Genomic DNA, 17,706 nt, shown 5'->3' with positions numbered 1-17,706 from the left:
ACTTATGAATTTACGATTGGTCCAGTCACGAACCAAGTCCAGTTGGAAAGTTGTATAGACAGGTGTACTGGCAGTTTGAAAGCACAAGGAAAAAGACAAGAGAGAGAAAAAAGGGGGGCAGATCCGACGGCTGTCTGGAGAATAGGGGCTCAGTCAGAGGGTGTTGAAAAGAGCCTCCACCTGAACGCACCACTGCATCCTAATAACTCGTCAGGCTCAAAAGAGAAAAACAAAACAAAACACCTTACTCTGAATCTTTCCCTTATTTCCTCTCCTTCACTCTTTACCTGACCAGCTGTGAAGGACGTACACCTGGCTGCCATCCATATCCGCTGTGTGTCACTGTGTGTGCGCTAGTGCGTGAGTGTGTGTGTTCATGTGAGTCTATTTAAAAAAGGTGTTGGGTTGGCTGTTTGGAGTTGATTGCTCTCTCCAACGGTATTTGCTTATCTGAATTTAGCTGCCATGGTAATAACTACGCACCCATGATACCGTCTGGCCAATCACAGCTCAACACCACTGTTCACAACCTTCCTGTGGAGCGAGCTCATCAGGCAGTCATCAGCTGCTCTGTTCAAGTATGAGTGTGGAAACGGAACAGGAAGCTGTAATGTCTCTAACAACTGCTTCTGAAGTGCCATTGAGCAAGTTATATAATTTCTAAGAACTCATTTTCAGCTGGTCAGTGGTCAATAATGGAGTCGCAGTGTCTGTGTTTGTGTGGAAAACATTTTATATCCGCTTTGAGATGTAGGAGCCATGTTTAGGTGTTGACTAAATTTAAAGCCTTTTGTTTCAGCACTCTTTACTCCAAAATCTTGGAGATTGTTGAAACAGTCACCGAATGACCAAACGTAAATTATCTCTGAACATTTTCCATTACTTACATGGTTTTCTTGCAATTGACATAAGAAAAAAAAAAAGTTTATAGAGTTGCTGGTCCACACATCGTATTCTTTCTCTCAGACCAAGAAAGAGAAGCCTTTGAAAGAAATACAATACACAAATACTTTATCTTTGTTAGTTTTTAGATGTTCTTTGTTCATAACCAGTGGAAACCACCTGAAAAGAAACTAGATTGGTTTTCGATGGACTATTTTCCAGCTGAATTAACAATGCTGTGTGTCAGACGCAGAGCAATAGCCCTCCTGCACCTATTTGGCAGATGAAATGAACTGTTATTTCGTGTAGTGTGTATGGAGATCTGCAGCCCCCGAATCAAATGCTACCATGATAATTTTCATCAAAATGCCCATGAAACACATAAGGAAGAAGGGCTGGGTTCTTAACGTGTCACAATTATCTTTCAAAAGGGGTGTCTTTTTGAGTGCCAAATTGCTACCTGGCATTTTCAAAGTTCTCTCGTGTCCTTTCTGTTCCTATACCACGCACACGCCGATCGACAGGAATTAGCAGCACTTGACTAGATGGCACAGCCAATTGACGATGACAGCTCTGAGATCTGCTTGCCAGCCATTCACTTTCTTCCCCTGCCCCATCATCTTTCTCCTGCCTGCTTGTGATTTTTTTGTCACTCATCATCCGCATACTTGCAGTTAGCTATGTCCTTTCAAAGTCAAAGTTAGATGCTACATACAGCCGTTTGGATGAAACAATGGTACTGTTCTGTAGTCATCTGCCTGAAACATCCAGAGCAGAATTTCTGCTCATTTTGACACTTTTTTTCATGAGGTTTTTAGCATATCATGAATACTCTAACCTTTTTTCAACTCACGAAAATAATTCTCGATGTCTTTTCAATCCCACAGCAGCCTGAGGAAGATGACATGGTGTTAACCTCTGACCTCACACAAGAGTTCAAGACCTTTGAGATACCCTTGAATGACTCGGGCTCAGCAGGCCTGGGGGTCAGTGTCAAGGGTAACCGTTCCAAGGAGAACCACACAGACTTGGGAATTTTTGTGAAATCCATTATAAATGGAGGTGCTGCTAGCAAGGCAAGTAACACTTAACAATCCACCTATAGGCCCGCATGCAGCAGACCATTGAGTTCCTTGTCATTGTAGTGGTATGTTCTGGTGTTTTTATTTTATCAAAAATGATCTTTATTATCATTTATAATTCTACACAGTTCCTTTGTCGATTCAATTGGTTTGGAAAAGTTTGTCCCTTTCAGTTTGAAGCCAGAGAATTATATCATCATTAAAATATGGTCGAGAGAAAATTGACAGCAAACAAAAATATGATCTTGCCAAAATATCATCATTTGTGATTTTTTTTGGATGAAAGGATGCATTTGGTCCCCTGAAATTCCTCATGAGAAGCATCTGGACCTCACGGATGTTTGTTTTTCAGTGAATGACAATAATCAGAAAGGATTGTTAGTATTTTTTGGTCTTACCCAACTTTCCTCTGATGCTGTTTTGTCTGCAGGATGGACGTCTACGTGTCAATGACCAACTCATTGCAGTTAATGGAGAGTCATTACATGGGATGACCAACCAGGATGCCATGGAAATGCTACGCCAATCTATGTCAGTCGAGGGCAACAAGCGAGGGATGATTCAGCTGATCGTGGCCCGTCTGGTGCCTAAAAACGATGAGGTAACATAAGAGTCAGCGGGGAGTCACAATGTAGGGCTCTGAACTAATTGGCATCACGAGAATTTAATGAGTCTCTGTTTGTTTACCACTTTACTCACATATCGTTATTAGTATTCTAATCACAAGCTGCATGACTCCAAGACGGGACTGTGACACTTCACCCATGTGTACATGCATAAAATATAAGGCTCAGGTCTGTGGATAAGTGGAAGGATATTGAATGAAGAAGAAGGAGAGATACATTTCAGCTGTTCAGAATGATAAATGAGATGCTTTTCCTCTACCTTGCCACTGACCCTAATCTTTTCGCCGTTGGTTTTTTTTGTTGCATTGAGATAGCCAAAGGAGGAACCTTTATGAAGCGAGCGCAACGCCATGCAAATCTTCTAACGGTTCCATTTCCTGTGTGAAATGGGCGATACCATCTCATCCAACCCCCCCTCCCCCTTCATTCTCTGCGTTTTTCTTTGCCAACGTCAGGCCTTGATGTGATAGGCGAGAAGCACTTCACCGACTTATGATTGACAGGCCTACGAAATAACACTGTAGATAACAGAACATACTGCAGTTAGGTGGATATTTGTCGTCGGGCAGCAGTCAAGAAGATTGAAAGCGAGGCTTCTTTAACTTCTTGAAACGACCACTGCAATAGTGAACTCATCTAAACCCGCCTTTCTTTAAGATAAACTGGGTTTTCTCACCTGCTGGAGTAAAAACAAATATGAATGCGATGATTTGCATGGATTTAAAAGGGCGTGACTGTATTTCAGTGTTGTGGATTTATGTGTGAATACTGCAGCGCACACACTCACACACACACACACATACACACACACACATACAAATGCACCCACTCTGCTGCCAGAGGTTGTAGATCAGGTTTGATTAGTGTTGCGCTGACTCTAATTGGGCGTTGTGTCTGGTGGCTGTGTGTCAGTTTGGAGTGCCACGCTGAGCCCCAGTCCTCCTCTCTGCCCTTCACCCTTACTGCTACCTCTTATCATTCATCTCTTTGTGTTTTCACCACACATTATCACCATGACACCCTCTGCGCTTGTTTTCCTTCTGTTTTCTTTGTTTTTGTTTCGTTACAATTGAGTTTAAAATTCAACAAGCTTTATTTCCTCACAGATGCTGTAAAGTGCTTTTTGATCTTTTTTCCTTTTCTTTTGTGTCAGAATTAAGTACACACAGTGCACTGAAAGAGGGTAAAAGCTATTTATCTAAAGCAGGACCACCGGGCAAAATGAGAAATCTGATTAGTTTGAAATGTAAAACGTTCCTCTTTACAACTTTAAAAGGCGTCATCTTGTAAATTGTTCATCTTGCAATTCTTTTTGATTAACTCTCATCATCTATCATTGAAGCCCTTTTATTCCATGAACACTGCTTTCCCTTGTCACCAGTCTGAGATAAAGAACTGCGCTACATGAAAAACATGCTGCCTTGTCACGAGTTTAAACAAAACCACGATTTTGATATGCTAACGTGACCAATTATGATGGGTTCAAAACATCTGATGAAATAGTTGAACATAACTATTGTTGTTGTGTGAAATACCAAACTCTTGATGTTGGATTGCCTTCTGCTGCCATATGTGTATCTTGAGTGTTTGCCTTGACATTGTCATGAAAGATAAGGTTGCTGCATTTCACAGCTATAAAATCTATTTAATCCTGACATAATAAAACACAACTGTATTTTATTGGCTTACTAATTTGCCCTACCAGTATTCCACATACAATTTTAATTACTCTTTACATCTTTTTTTTCCCCCATTCCTTTTTCACCACCCCATCCAAAGTAGGGAAGAGGACACATGTCCCTTCAGGGAAAGCCCAGCCCCAAGGTTCAGTGAGCTCATCTCTTCCCTGTCCTCTTTAATCCCTCACAAGTAAATAGACAGGTAGACAGACTGACAATGAACAGACAGTTAAGGTCACAAACAGAAACAGCAATCAGCTGTTAAACAGCATCTTCTTAATCGTTCTTGCAGGATGGAGTTTAAAATATTGAACTAAAATTTTCTTTTATGTTAACATCATGTTACTATGAAACAACACACTGACGTTCAAGAGCAGGTTGTGTGACTCAAAGGAGAAGGAGAAGCAATAGTGCATTTTATATTCCATCCATTAAGCACTTATTACAGGCAATCATGGCCGGCTGTAGCTGTTGTAGTTCAGCAAGCTTAGCGGTATGAAAAGGTGCCATAAAACCACTGGAGGGGATTTTAATATACTAAGGGCAGACAGAAGATAGGATTGTAAATGTAGAATTTAAGGTCAGTTGCAAAATTCAAATAAGAAAAGCAGAAGTTAAATGTCGGCACAGGCCCCCGGCAGCTACAACCACATCCCTTTTCGCTGCTCTGCTGTGTTGGCCAGGCTGATGTGCACCAAGGCAGGGCCAGTTTGCTACTGTCACCCAGCCGAATGGGAGAGAGCACTGGAGGCCACCATTGAAATGAATCAGATCCATCACTGTCTACAACAGAGAGGAGCCGGGCAGCACAGCCTAATGCATCAGAGGGGGACTTAGTTGGGTAAAGCATATCGAGGTCACCACACACCATGAAAATTGCACTGATTTCATCATTGCCTGATTGCCTGTGTGCTAACATATGATCAACCCTGTTAAAAGATGTTAGTGTAATATCTCTTGGTACTTAAAACCAGTTTGGTCAGGGCCACAAACACTTGTCTCAGAGTTAGCGATGTAATATGAAATGTACCAGCAAGATGGCAGCCTTTAACACATCTCTTGAATCTCGAACAAAAAAACGTTTCCGTGTAGTCTGAGGTCTCTCAGAAGCCCACATGGGTGTCATCCATCCTCATAGAACCTTTCGATGAAAGAAACCAGTTTCAATAGGCTGGTCCAGGCTGCTGATGGTCTTTGGTTAAGTCCATGTGAGGCTTGATGCCTGGTCTATTTATGCTGTTGTTAAGGAAATTGGGACGGATAACTTTTGAATTGAGTTACGACAAGACTAAAAAATAAAACACAATTCTTTAAGGTATGCGGGCTACTTTCAGTGTAACATGAGTGAGTCTGGAAGGTCTGTGAACCTGATTCAAACTACAAAGAGCTTCAGTTCTCCTACCCATGAGTCTAAAGAAGACTCCTAACAGGGTCAATGCGAAACAGCAGCTGAATGATAAAAAGAACAAATAAATGCAAGACAGTTCTGAAATTATTCATTCGGAGTTAATTTATGAATTACCCAGTCATAGAAGAGAGGACTGCATCAGGATGACAATGATTTGATCAACCTGGAAAGGGAAAAAAAACAATGAATCAAACATGAGGGAAAGATGTAGATAAAGGTTAGTCTTCGCAAAGAAATGAGATGTTTTTGTCTCATGTTATTTCTTGACTCTTCTTTTAATTCCTGCCTTATTTGCAAATTTTTCTTTTTTTTTTTTGCATTGCAACAGTTAAGAATACAGCAACACACGTCCAGACTAAATGTAAAAGTGTTCCTGCAAAATTTTTATAGATTCTTTAATTTTTTTGCTTTTTCACTAGCAAGTTTTTGCAAAATGAAAATACACATAAAAGATGGAATGAAAGCAATGGTATGATTCAAGTAGCAGTAATACAAAAACTACAAGATCTGAGTTATAAAAAATGAGAGGTGTTCTTCAGTAATATCAAAATATATTTCTTTAGATCTTTGTAACTATTTCTATTTCAATTTATTTTAATACGTTTTCAATCACACAAAATAGCTAGGTATTCTTGCACACGCACACATGCAAGCACACACACACACACACATGCACGCACGCACGCACGCACACACACACATATTTGCATTCTGTAGCAGAATATTTGCCTCTGATCTGATTCAACAGATTGGGTTTTTTTTGGAAAAAGTACCATTCTGCCTCAGATAGTGTCATATGATTGGTCACTGTCAATTTGTTCCAAGTATTGTAATTACATTGCTGCCCCAGATGTATAATTTCTTCCTTCTATATTTGAGTTCTAATAAAATACTGTTGTATATGTTTAAGGAATTAAATAAATGGAAAGTCTTCTCCAGAGTATTTTTAGGCCACACATCTAGAATATTCGTCATCCCCCATGCTTAAGATCATAAACGTATCCTCAAGCTATGACGATCAAACACAGATCTTAAATTAAGTGAAAGCCGGTGTTAGATTGACTCCGTTTTTGATAAAGGCAGAATTGTGCATATTTTTATATGGGATGAAACAGTAGTTTTCTTCCAAGTTGAAAATATTCCTCTTGAAGGGGAAATTATAATTTAATGTATAAGGATTTGTGTTCTACTGAGGTGAGACAGACTGGAGAACAACAGGAGAATCAGTCAACCTTGTCACAGAACCATATTCTACAAATCTAATTGATTAGTAATTTATCATTGAATTAAATTTTAATACGATCTATCTTTTGATTCCCAATTAATCATCCATCTCGTCTCCTGTTGAAAAGGACTAAGTGACCCTCATAAAGCCAGAAAAAAATCGTCCTCGTCCTAGACAATAGATGGAGTATAATTAGAACACTAAGATAGCTACACATGTATGATTAATGTTATATCATGCCAATAAATAAAGATGGATTTAATGTCAGATCTTAACCCAGCCTGTTTATGAACTTTCACTCAGTAGTGATGTTTGTCTCTGTCGCTTCCAACAGCACATGACACTACCAAGAAATTTATGACACCGCCATCAGAGAACAGATAGATGATGAGCAGACGCGTGTCTGGCTTCATTTCTCTGATTTGAAATTCCTCACAAGACGTATCCATACACCCCTCCATGCATTTGTGATGTTATTTATGAAGCAGGTCTCCAGCAGACATCGACTGTTTTCGAACGACTGGATGCGTCGTGCTTTTGTTGTTGTTGTTGTTCTTGACACTGCTGTGGCAACATGCCAATGAAGCTCTGCATTGAAATAGAAAAAACCTTCTTCCGAGATCCTTCTCTCCATATCTGTGTCATAACTGTTTGTTTGCCATTGGCATTCTTTGTTCATTCTACATGTCTGCATATTGACTTTAACTTCACAGCGTTTTTTCATTATAGTGGTCCTCCATTTAGTCCTCAGTGTAACTTAAAGACAAACTAAAGACAGCCATGCTGTCACTTGAGTTCTTCAGATACATCTAATTTCTATGATGTGTTTGTCTCAGCACATTGATCTGCCAAGAGTGCATTAAGATAAAAAATCTACACATTTATATAAATTATAAATATCTTTAAACATTATAAACATAAACACATTTGAAACATTCTAATTTTGTATCCCTGAATGTGTTCGTTCCTGCATTTTTGCATGCAGTCCATCAGTCCTTGTGCGTGTGCCTCACCTCTTTGTTTGAGGTAGTATCTTTAATGTTAGTCTAAGATTGCATCAATGACCAGTGTTGATTTGTGGACTAGAAAATTGTACTGGTGAAAAACCACTCCTCTTTTCCGCAGCAAAGATTGTATCTGCTTGATTTTATCCGCTTGATTATATGGGGATTCCTTGATTTTGTCTTTCTCTGGAGACAGATTATATGGAGCCCAGATGCTTTGGATCTATTTTAATTGCCGTTTTGTCTCTCGTTAGATGTGGATTTCCAAAAGTCTCATCCTTTTCTCGTCTTCATTATTATAGGACTGTTTTTCAGTCTACCTCAAAAATGGTCAGACCTTCCTGTGTCATGTGCCTAAACCACCGTTTCCCAGGCCCACGGACATTAAAACCCAACGACCTGACACTTTGACATATTATCCAGCTCTGTTATGGAATGAACCACTGTATTTATTTTTGTTGTTAGAGGTAGATTATGTGATGACAAATGATCTGCTGTATGATGGCATCCCAGGATGGATTTTATCTGTCTTCATTTTCTTTATAATGACAGTTAGCTAGAGACCATTGAGAACATGAGCAGGTAATAGGCTAGCTGAAACACATTTTATAATTGATGAGAAGCACCGGGGGTTACTGGAGAAAGATCTAAACATTAGAGACTTTGCATGGCAATTGCCCTGTTTGCAATCCATTTTCCAAGCACTGCTGTTAGTCACCAAGGAAATGTTTATGCAAAGAGACAAGAGGGAAGGAAGTGGCTGGCCCTAACAAAAGATGCTCACTTGGATGGGAGAGGGCTGATCGATAGAGCCTTGAGAGAACTATCAATCAGAACCCTGGCCTAGTGAATTATGGTTTTATTAGTATTGAGCTGAGAAAGGTCTTAAAACATTGAGAAGCCAACCCACAAGAAAGAGAGCAGATTCTGTGTCAACCCCACCCCTGCCAACTTAATATGGAGTGATTAAGTCTAGTTAGATCATGACATATCTGGACTTTTGCTGCCCTGTTGTCATACCAAATAGCGGTGATTTATGAATAGAGCACAAGGGCACAGAGCAATGCAATCTGGGAAATGTAGTTTACAATGAAGCAATGACTAAATTGAGGAAAGTACATCAAAGAGCAGCAGAAATGCAATTCTGGTGTTGCTGGGCCTTCATTCCCAGCTGGCTCTCATCGAACTAACTCATTTAGGAGCGACAGGGGAAACTCAATACGACCAATTGAGAAAATAATATATTGAATCTGGTGGTTGAGTGGGCTGCTTGGCCATGGTAAAAGACTGCGGAGGTGGAGTATGTGCTTTAATGTTGGAAAATTCAAGTGTTAGGCAACGTGTACAGGTGTATGTGACTACAGATACCACACAAATGTCTTTGATTTAGCAGCGCAGTGCACAAGGTCCTTGCTGGTGAGCTGTACATGAAACCATTTCCTTGAGCTTGCACCCAGCTAATGACAACAAGAGACTGTCAGATTACAACCAGAAACAAATGGTGAGTTCAGACGCACCAAATCCAGTGGTTACACTGCCTTAAATTAGAACAACAAACGAGTAATACTGAACTGAAATTATTCACATGCCATTTCATGGTGTTCATTTCCCATCTCTGTGATGTTTTTGCGGAATTGAGAAAGTCTCCAAAAGCACCTGTGCATCCACCTGGAGAAGGAAAGGCATTAGACGGGGCTCTAGGTGGATGTAAGAAACTAATGAAAGTAGGGTCCTAGTAGAGAGATATGGATGTTTTAATTTAAGGTTTAAAATTATGGTGTTATGGTGGCGGTTGGCTGGATTAGGGCTGTGGCTAAAACTTGAGAGCAGGTGATAATTCCAAGAAATTGCAAAGGACCAGACATTATTAGATGTAGTTGACATGTTTAGATCGGTCCTGTCAATACAGTTCTTCTCTGATTGCCATCAGTGATGAACGGTAAGCAGGTGTTGATACACAGGCTAAAACACACTAGCATATGGATTAGAGTCCATAAACACAAATAACCGTTCATGTGTCTTTAGATCTGTGCTTGCGCACACACGCACACACACATGCACACACATACACAGAGCTTTCAATCACACACAGAAAAGAAATTGCATCACTTTGAACGTACCAACACAAAAGACAAGTCCTGAGTCATGGAGATGAGGCAGAGACAATGCTGACTGAGCTCAGGGTAAGTCACAGCACCTTGCCCTCTCCTTTAGTCAACAAGATAATCCACTCTGAAAATGACTAGATTAAGACAGATTGAACATGTGGTGAGGTTGTGAGAATTGGGGTAAAAAAAAAAGTAAATTCTCAAGACTATGAAGTATTTTTTGGCCATATAAGCTAATTAAGCTGGGTGTTGTTGCTCTAGTTTGGGTACATTTGTCCCTTGGAGATTTTTTATTGTGTGTCTATGATATTCTTCTACTTATAGGCAGTTATGAAAATTGACTGCCATGCTAGGTTTCCATTTTCTGCTTGGGAACATCAGGCTATATTTCCTATATTTTATATATATACAAATATTTATTCACTATTTCAATGCCACATACTGGTTGACATGGGTCTATATTTTGCAAAATGTCATGCTGTAGTACAGAAGCTACATTGTGTGCTTAAACTTTAGCATGCACAGAAGGAGACTCAAATAAATATTTTGGTATCTATTCCTCACTTTGTTTGATTTTTATATCATTTGGTTCTCAGATGGTTTCTGTTTCACGCTGTCATCATAAATTCTCACCACTTACCTAAAATGCTCCAGCTTATTTCTTTTTAGCTTGTGACAAATGACAAATCTCCAGATCGGAAATAGATTAAAAAGTGCAAGGGGTTGAGCAAAAAAAAAAAAAGAGAAGAGCGAGTAAAATAAATCTTCATTCCAACAATTTGAGCCTTATTGAGTCTGAATCATCCAGGGACATGCTTTTTATTATAAGGCTGAAGTGGCCTTGGCTCTGATTGTAATTGGGTTGACCCGGCCCCACATTTCACACTCACACACACATACCACGTCTTTCCCTCCTTGCAATCCACTCTTATCAACACTCTGTTCTGATAAAGTCCCGCGCTCTCAACCTCATTAAAGGTCTCATTTATATTAAACAGCTGATAAGTCCCTCTACCCTAGTATGCGTGTCCCAGGGGACACTGCTCCCATGAGAAGCTTACTTTGCTGCACCAACATTTTGCAGGGTCCCACAGTTATATATATATATATTTTTTTTAATATACCTTTCATTTGTTTACTCAAGCATCCCACCACCAACAGTTTTGCATCCTTCCTCCTCCTTCTACACCTGTCTTCCTGCTACAGTTTCTGTCTGATCTTTTGCTTCCCTTTCTTTGGCTCAGAGCCAGCAGTGTGTTGTGAGACATCAATATTTGCCAGGCCCTCCTGGTTTAAAGCATCCTTGAGGTACTGAGTTGAACTGTGCAAGACTATTCTAGCTGTGAGGGAGCTATTTGTAATAGGTGTTGTACAGGGAGTTCAGTGCATTCCTGTGGCTGCCCAGCTATGGAGCATTGTGGGAAATAAGGTCAAGGCCCAAGCTTTATTCTCTAACTCTCTGCACGTGGTTATGATATTTTCCTTCTCTGAACTTCCTGACTTTTGCCGTGTTGCTCAGTTGTTTCTAAAATTCCACATTGCAAAGACATTTGGCCGTTGGGAATCGAGTACCTGGACCCAGTGGTCCCAGACCCAAAGACTAACTAACCACTAACCGTGTCCCCCTGAGAAGATTGACAGATCCGCTAAGCGAACGGTGGGCTTAATACCCAGCAATATAGAATATCGATTGCATTCCAAATGTCACTGGTCCATTTACTGGGGTTTATTGTAAGAGACAGCTCCCAATCGGCCTATTGGAAATCTGGGGAGCTTTATGCACCTCCTAATATTACAGGAGCCGTTTCACATTGCTGAGCCAGAACATACCAAAGTAAGCTGAGATGGGTGTTGAAGCCCCAGCTCCATGTTCCTGGAGTATTTGATGGAACCGCATTGGAGGGATGTGATTCAGACCCAGTTCTTGTGAATGAATGTGATAGCATCCTGTTTATATGGCATATACAATTTGATAAAATGATCCACAAACAACAGATATCCTCCCTGATAAGAATACATCAAGTTTGCATTTACTGATTGAAAAATTGACTTCCAAGGTAATTTGTTCTTTTATTTTCAACATGCCAACACATATTTATGATTGATTATGTCAACAAATGTGTATTACTAAATGCGAAATAACGTTTATTCATATTAGTGTAGAAAATAATTGGTAATAGTGGTAAAAGTAGGATAATTACACAAGCTCAAAGAAACAGATGTTTTTGAATGGCAGCGTTTCTTCAAACATGTACAGTGAAAATGATAACAGCGGTATTTTACTGAATATTATATTGTCCAGAATATAATATTGTCCTGTATTCTGGTCCCTTATAGGAGTTCCCGGGCAGACTTTCAAGTGTACGACATCCTGTGAACTCTCCACTGGATAACCATGAGCGACGGATTTCCAACTCCCTGTATGAAACCAGTGAAGGCTTAGACAAAGTCTCTACACCACTGCCAAATGTAATGGGACGCATTGGTGAGTTATCAGCGAGCATCTCTCACTGTCCCTCTCAGCACCATTGTATCTGCTTATTTTAGAGAAAAGGAATTGACAAGTTGTTTTCTTTACACACACACACACACATTGATAGGAAGTGTGGTTGACCCGTCATCTTCTTGCTCATTGAATATATTTTTCCCTTGAACTGGGGCTGTCTGTAAACTGACATTCCTTCATTGATTTTAATATCCACCCAGACCTCTTTGAAGTGTTTTTGCTAGCTCCCCCCATCACCTCCAAAGCTTCATCCCCCCTCATTGCTCTGCATCCCAAGGTACACCATTTCACTATTCAATCCTCTTAGGGATTAACGTCATCCCCAATCCTCCTTGCCTTCACTCCATTCCTGCCTGCCTTCACACAGGTCAATTTCCATTCTCCCCAGTTGACATCAGTGTGTAAGATCTTGTCTATTCGGGTGTATTAGAATTGGCAATTTAATTTTTAGCCAGTTGCTTCTGTCATCTCTCCATCAACCATCCTTTACCATATTCATACAGACAGAAGCTGATGGTGATTGCATCAGTGTAGGGGGGGGGGGGTTGGGAGGTGTACAACCTGTTTTCTCTTTACACATTGTAGGTTTTTATGCACTCATCTTGTTGTCTCATTTCCCATTTCTCCAACTCCAACCTGGAATCATTTATCACGTCCTCTTCAACTCCCACTATATCCCCTCTCTATTCTCCTCTGCTCTGATGGAGTGAATTCATAATCTACCAGTGATCTACATGCTCTCCTTTTATGCCCTTCTCCCATTCATTCTCCCTTCAATCATGTTCCCTGCCCACCATCTCCCGCAGAGTGGTGCCACTCTGCCACTGATCATAGAAGATCACAGCCTGTGTCAAAGGCATTTGATGGTTAAGGCAGCGAATCAATGTTGCTTGCCCCGGAAACGTCTTCCCCTCCTGTCTCTCTTGCCCATTCTCATTTTTTGCACTTGCATTTTATCTTTCTGTTCCATCTAAAATCAAATGTTCTCAAATTGTTTTGGGTTCCCCTTTTAGTTGGGCTTGTTTATTCCACTGGGTTTTCCCCGATGCAGGCTGTTCAGAATGCTGCTATGATCACAGGCAGCAACTGTGGGTGCACTGATGGAAAAGTTTCTTGCAGCTGAAACATCAAGGATGCTCCATCAGTTGTCTCATTCTGTGGAGGTGGAGTCAAATGAGACAAGTGGAAAAGTTTAAGGTTGGGGGGGGGGGGTTGTGTGGGTGCTAAAGCAGCAAATTATCACAGGCAAAGCTTGCTACAGTGTCAGAAGCTCAGATCTTTGACTTGGCTTTTCGCTTGGCATGAAAATGTCAATTCCTTCTTTCTGTGTCTGGAGGCTGTCTCCGAGTCGTGCCCTCATTAACCTGCGCCCGTGAATGGTTGTGTGACAGGTCATCATCATTATTAAACTGACACAATTCTGTTTTTTACATTTCTGATGTAGTCACATACTCCTGAGGTAAAGTGCCGCAGTAGCTGGCGCAGGGATTCGTCAGCTCGCGATGATGGGTAAAATTATATCTTCTGCATTAACTGCATATCTGATTCTCTTTTCCTCCTCTTAAATCATCAGTTGAGCAGAAAGTGTGTTTTGATTTGTTCATAGAAATTAATTAAAGTGCCGACGTTAAATTCGAAGAAAAAATGGAAGAGGAAAACACTGTGTCCCTGTCCTCCCTCTTCTGGCTGGAGCCCGTGGCAATGACTTTTCCTCAAACGTCTGGTTGACCTTGTTCAAATGTCAGGAAATTGAGTGTGAAAGCAAACAGCATCAGTATTCATGTTGTTCATCTGACATGTGGATCATCTTTTTTTTAAATTTCTTTTCATTTACAAATGATCCAAACTGATCATGCAGGCTACTTGGACAACAATTGCACACATTTTGACTCTCCCATATTTTTATTATTATTTTTTTGTCAGATGGACGACGATTGAGACAGATTGACTGCTATGTGAAATGTGACAGTTGTGGTTAGAGGACAGATGCTGAGATCAGCTCAACAAGGTCAGGGAACGCATGGGCGACGGAGCTTGACGGACAGCTTGAAGTGGGGGTATATCTCGTCTTGCTAAATTACTGAGTCATGATGGCCAGACATTTGAAGTTTGAGTCATGCATGCACTCACGCAAAGACGGACAGTCGCAGACACAGTCTCAATCGTGTTATGTACCGTTTCCACTGATGTGAGTCATACATTTTTCCACTGACCAAATAGTGATTACTGACAGAACTCTTGAGGCATTTTATGTCTTAGTCAGTGAAGGAACTCCCTAAACCAATCAGTCCCTCTCTTATGCTCCATTATGTTACCTGTGCTGCAATAAGTCGAACACGGCATGGGGGTGTATAGAGTGGGGTGGTTTTTTTTCTGCTTGAGATTTAAGGTCTGACTTTGATTGTGAGTTATTGCAGATGGCAGCAAGTCAATACGATTAAATTGTAGAAAACTATTTCTGAAACCTGTTATTGTTCTTGTTGCTATTTTCAACAAATAGCTGCCTTGTCTTAGGGATGCCTTATCTCACCTCAGCCAGGTATTGATCATAAACTGGAACATCTCATCTTCTCCCAGCAGTCACAGGTAGTTCTCTGCCTTTCCTTCAAAAAAAAAAAAAAACCCACAAGGAACAGGTCTTCATGCTTGATGGTTAAAGGAGCAATTGACAGAATTATAGGAGGGCTGTTGGATAGCACTAAAAGCACAAAATGATGCAGGAGATAGCTCGTATTAGGCTAGCACAGTGCCATCATATTGATTGTTATGGCAAAGTGCCTTTATCTTCCTTGTGGTCTTTTGGGCTGTCGTTCAAATCTCTTTTCTGTGTGTGCAGCAACATTCAGCTAATCAATAGTCAGAGATAATCCCAGTCCCTGTTTGCCTCAGTAAACTGTGCTAAACTGTGATATTGTCAATTTTAGCTTGCAATCATCATCCACCAAGCATCATGACCATCATGAGAATGAATCCATTGCGAGCAGGTGGAGAAGTTACAGTATGTTCTGCCTGACTTCTTGTTCAAATTAAATGAGTGGCTTTTGACATGACAGTTTTGGTTTTCCTCTCCTACCAGCCTTCCATCACGACCATTTTGTTTGGACAAGAGATTTAGCAAACGTGATTTGTCATTCAAAGAAGGAAAGAAAATCAAACTACAAAGTCACTTGCATTCATACCCTCTGTTTAATGAAATCAAATCTTAATCCATGAGTCTTATAATTAATTATTCCCAATAAAAATATATATATATATGATAATAAAATGTTGCAAAAGTTTTATCTTTCAAGACTAGACAAAAATTAAAATGATTAAATTTGCCTCTGGACACTCCCAAAATTAGTTAAGTTCTTCCTTGGTAAATGCCCCATCCTTCCTGCCACTTTTTGGAATTTAGTGAGCGTAACTTATAAAATAGTCTCACAGTTTATCTTTTAAGTCTAAAAAACTGCAAACAAACCAAAAATCCCCCCCACATTCCTTAACTGATCTTTATCCAGATCCACTTCACAAGGTTATGGATTCTTCTGGTCCACATGCTGAACCATCACACCAGGTGCCATAACCATCATTCCAGCAATTTTTGTGCAGTCAGATGGTGAAAACACATCCTCTTTGGCAGAGGTTGGAAAAAGAATAAAAAATAAACTAAAGAGAAAGAAAAATGGAAGTTAATGAAATTTCCTGTGTGTGCTCAGTGTGGCAGCAACAGCCTGGGGTTTGATGTAAATTCCATTAGCATCACACCCAGCTTCACTTTCCGCTCTATCTAATTGAAAAATGCTGCTGGATGTGGCGTCAACGTGCTGGGGTGAAAATTGAGGCCCGGGGATCTTTCTGTGCCAGTCTTGTATGTGCTTTCTGCCACTGTTTGGCAAATAACACATGTATGACTGGCACCGGTAGGAGGGAGGGATAAGGTCAGGTGTGGAGGTGGGAACCAGGCAGACACACTCATGCTGATGTCACAAAGGAACGTAGGTGTTTGCAGGATGTACTGAGTGCAGTGCAGGCAAAGGTGCCAAATACTGTAAGTGTACATTGTGTCAAATCCAAAATTTGTCACTGTAAGTAGCGTGGAACAATAGAGTTCTGTCATTTTTGACAATTTTCCCATCATTATGAGAACATTTACCTATTAAAAGGTTGAACGCACAACACCACACAAACATGCACACAGACTAACATGAACACATTCATCTGTGGACACCTAGACTTCCTTAATGGCGTTTAAGTGGGGCAATCTTCTCAGGACTTGACTCGGAGTCACTTCCGACATTTTGCAGTCCGCAGACTCATCTTCTCTGTATGCTCAGCCGTCAGTGTAGGAGATGAGGCAGAGTGACCCGCCTTAATTTGGTATTCAGACTTCTGGAAAGAGCTGCATGGCTCAGTGAGAAAATGACACATAAATGGTGTTTACTTGGATCATTCCCTTTTCCTGTGCTTTTCTCTGCTTATTCACAGAGGCCATTTGACCTTAAAGAGGTCTTATGCTACGTACATTTAGCATATCCAATTTCAGCTTTTGAAACACTCCTCTTGATAAACAAATATGCAAAATTTTGAAGATAAATTTTAATGCACACACACACACAGAAAGCACAGTTTTGTTTTGTTTTTCACCACAGTTATTTTAATTTGTCTTACCTGATGAAGCCCATTTAACTCGAAGTGTGTGTGAGTGTGCGTGTGTGTGTGTATGTATGGAGACTTAATACATGCTTAGTTTTTTTTACCATTTTCTACCCTCTTCATTCTTATTGGTCGATGGACTCAGGTTACCACACATAGTTACATTATAGGTTTTACCAGTGTCCTCTTTAGCTCACCGTGGTGCACTGGTGTCGCGCCCAGAGTCCCCCCCCCCGCCTCACGCCCTCAGTCAGTTGGGATAGGCTCCAGCTCCCCACAACCCGACACAGCGGATGAAGTGGTAGACGATGAATGAATGAATCTTTAGCTCATATGAGAATATCTATGTTTGCATGAGTAATATTGATATTTGAGAAAAAGTAAGAAATAACATTCATCTAAAGGTAGGTTCTCAGTCATTCAGGCCGAGGTTAATCAAGAAAAGCAAAAAATGTTGCCTTTCATCCAAGAGGCGTCTTCAGTTCTGACTGAGTCTTGATAACGAGAAGAAAGACAGAAGTCATGTTTGTCAAACTGGAGAAACCGTCTTT

The 17,706-nt window shown here is 40.5% G+C and overlaps 1 protein-coding gene across 1 annotated transcript in view; it reads left to right on the top strand.

The window, feature by feature from the left end:
* Nucleotides 1–17,706, top strand: part of LOC137587503 (partitioning defective 3 homolog) — a 295,372-nt gene that overhangs the window by 158,576 nt on the left and 119,090 nt on the right. The window contains exons 13-15 of the mRNA XM_068303945.1: nucleotides 1,770–1,958; nucleotides 2,395–2,565; nucleotides 12,352–12,499. Of these exons, the coding sequence (XP_068160046.1) occupies nucleotides 1,770–1,958; nucleotides 2,395–2,565; nucleotides 12,352–12,499 (508 nt within the window). The remainder of the gene's footprint in view (nucleotides 1–1,769; nucleotides 1,959–2,394; nucleotides 2,566–12,351; nucleotides 12,500–17,706) is intronic.

This window comes from Antennarius striatus, chromosome 20, assembly GCF_040054535.1.
Source record: "Antennarius striatus isolate MH-2024 chromosome 20, ASM4005453v1, whole genome shotgun sequence".
Lineage (NCBI taxonomy): Eukaryota > Metazoa > Chordata > Actinopteri > Lophiiformes > Antennariidae > Antennarius > Antennarius striatus.
Note: the sequence above shows the minus strand (reverse complement) of the source record. Positions and strands in the feature narration are given on the sequence as shown.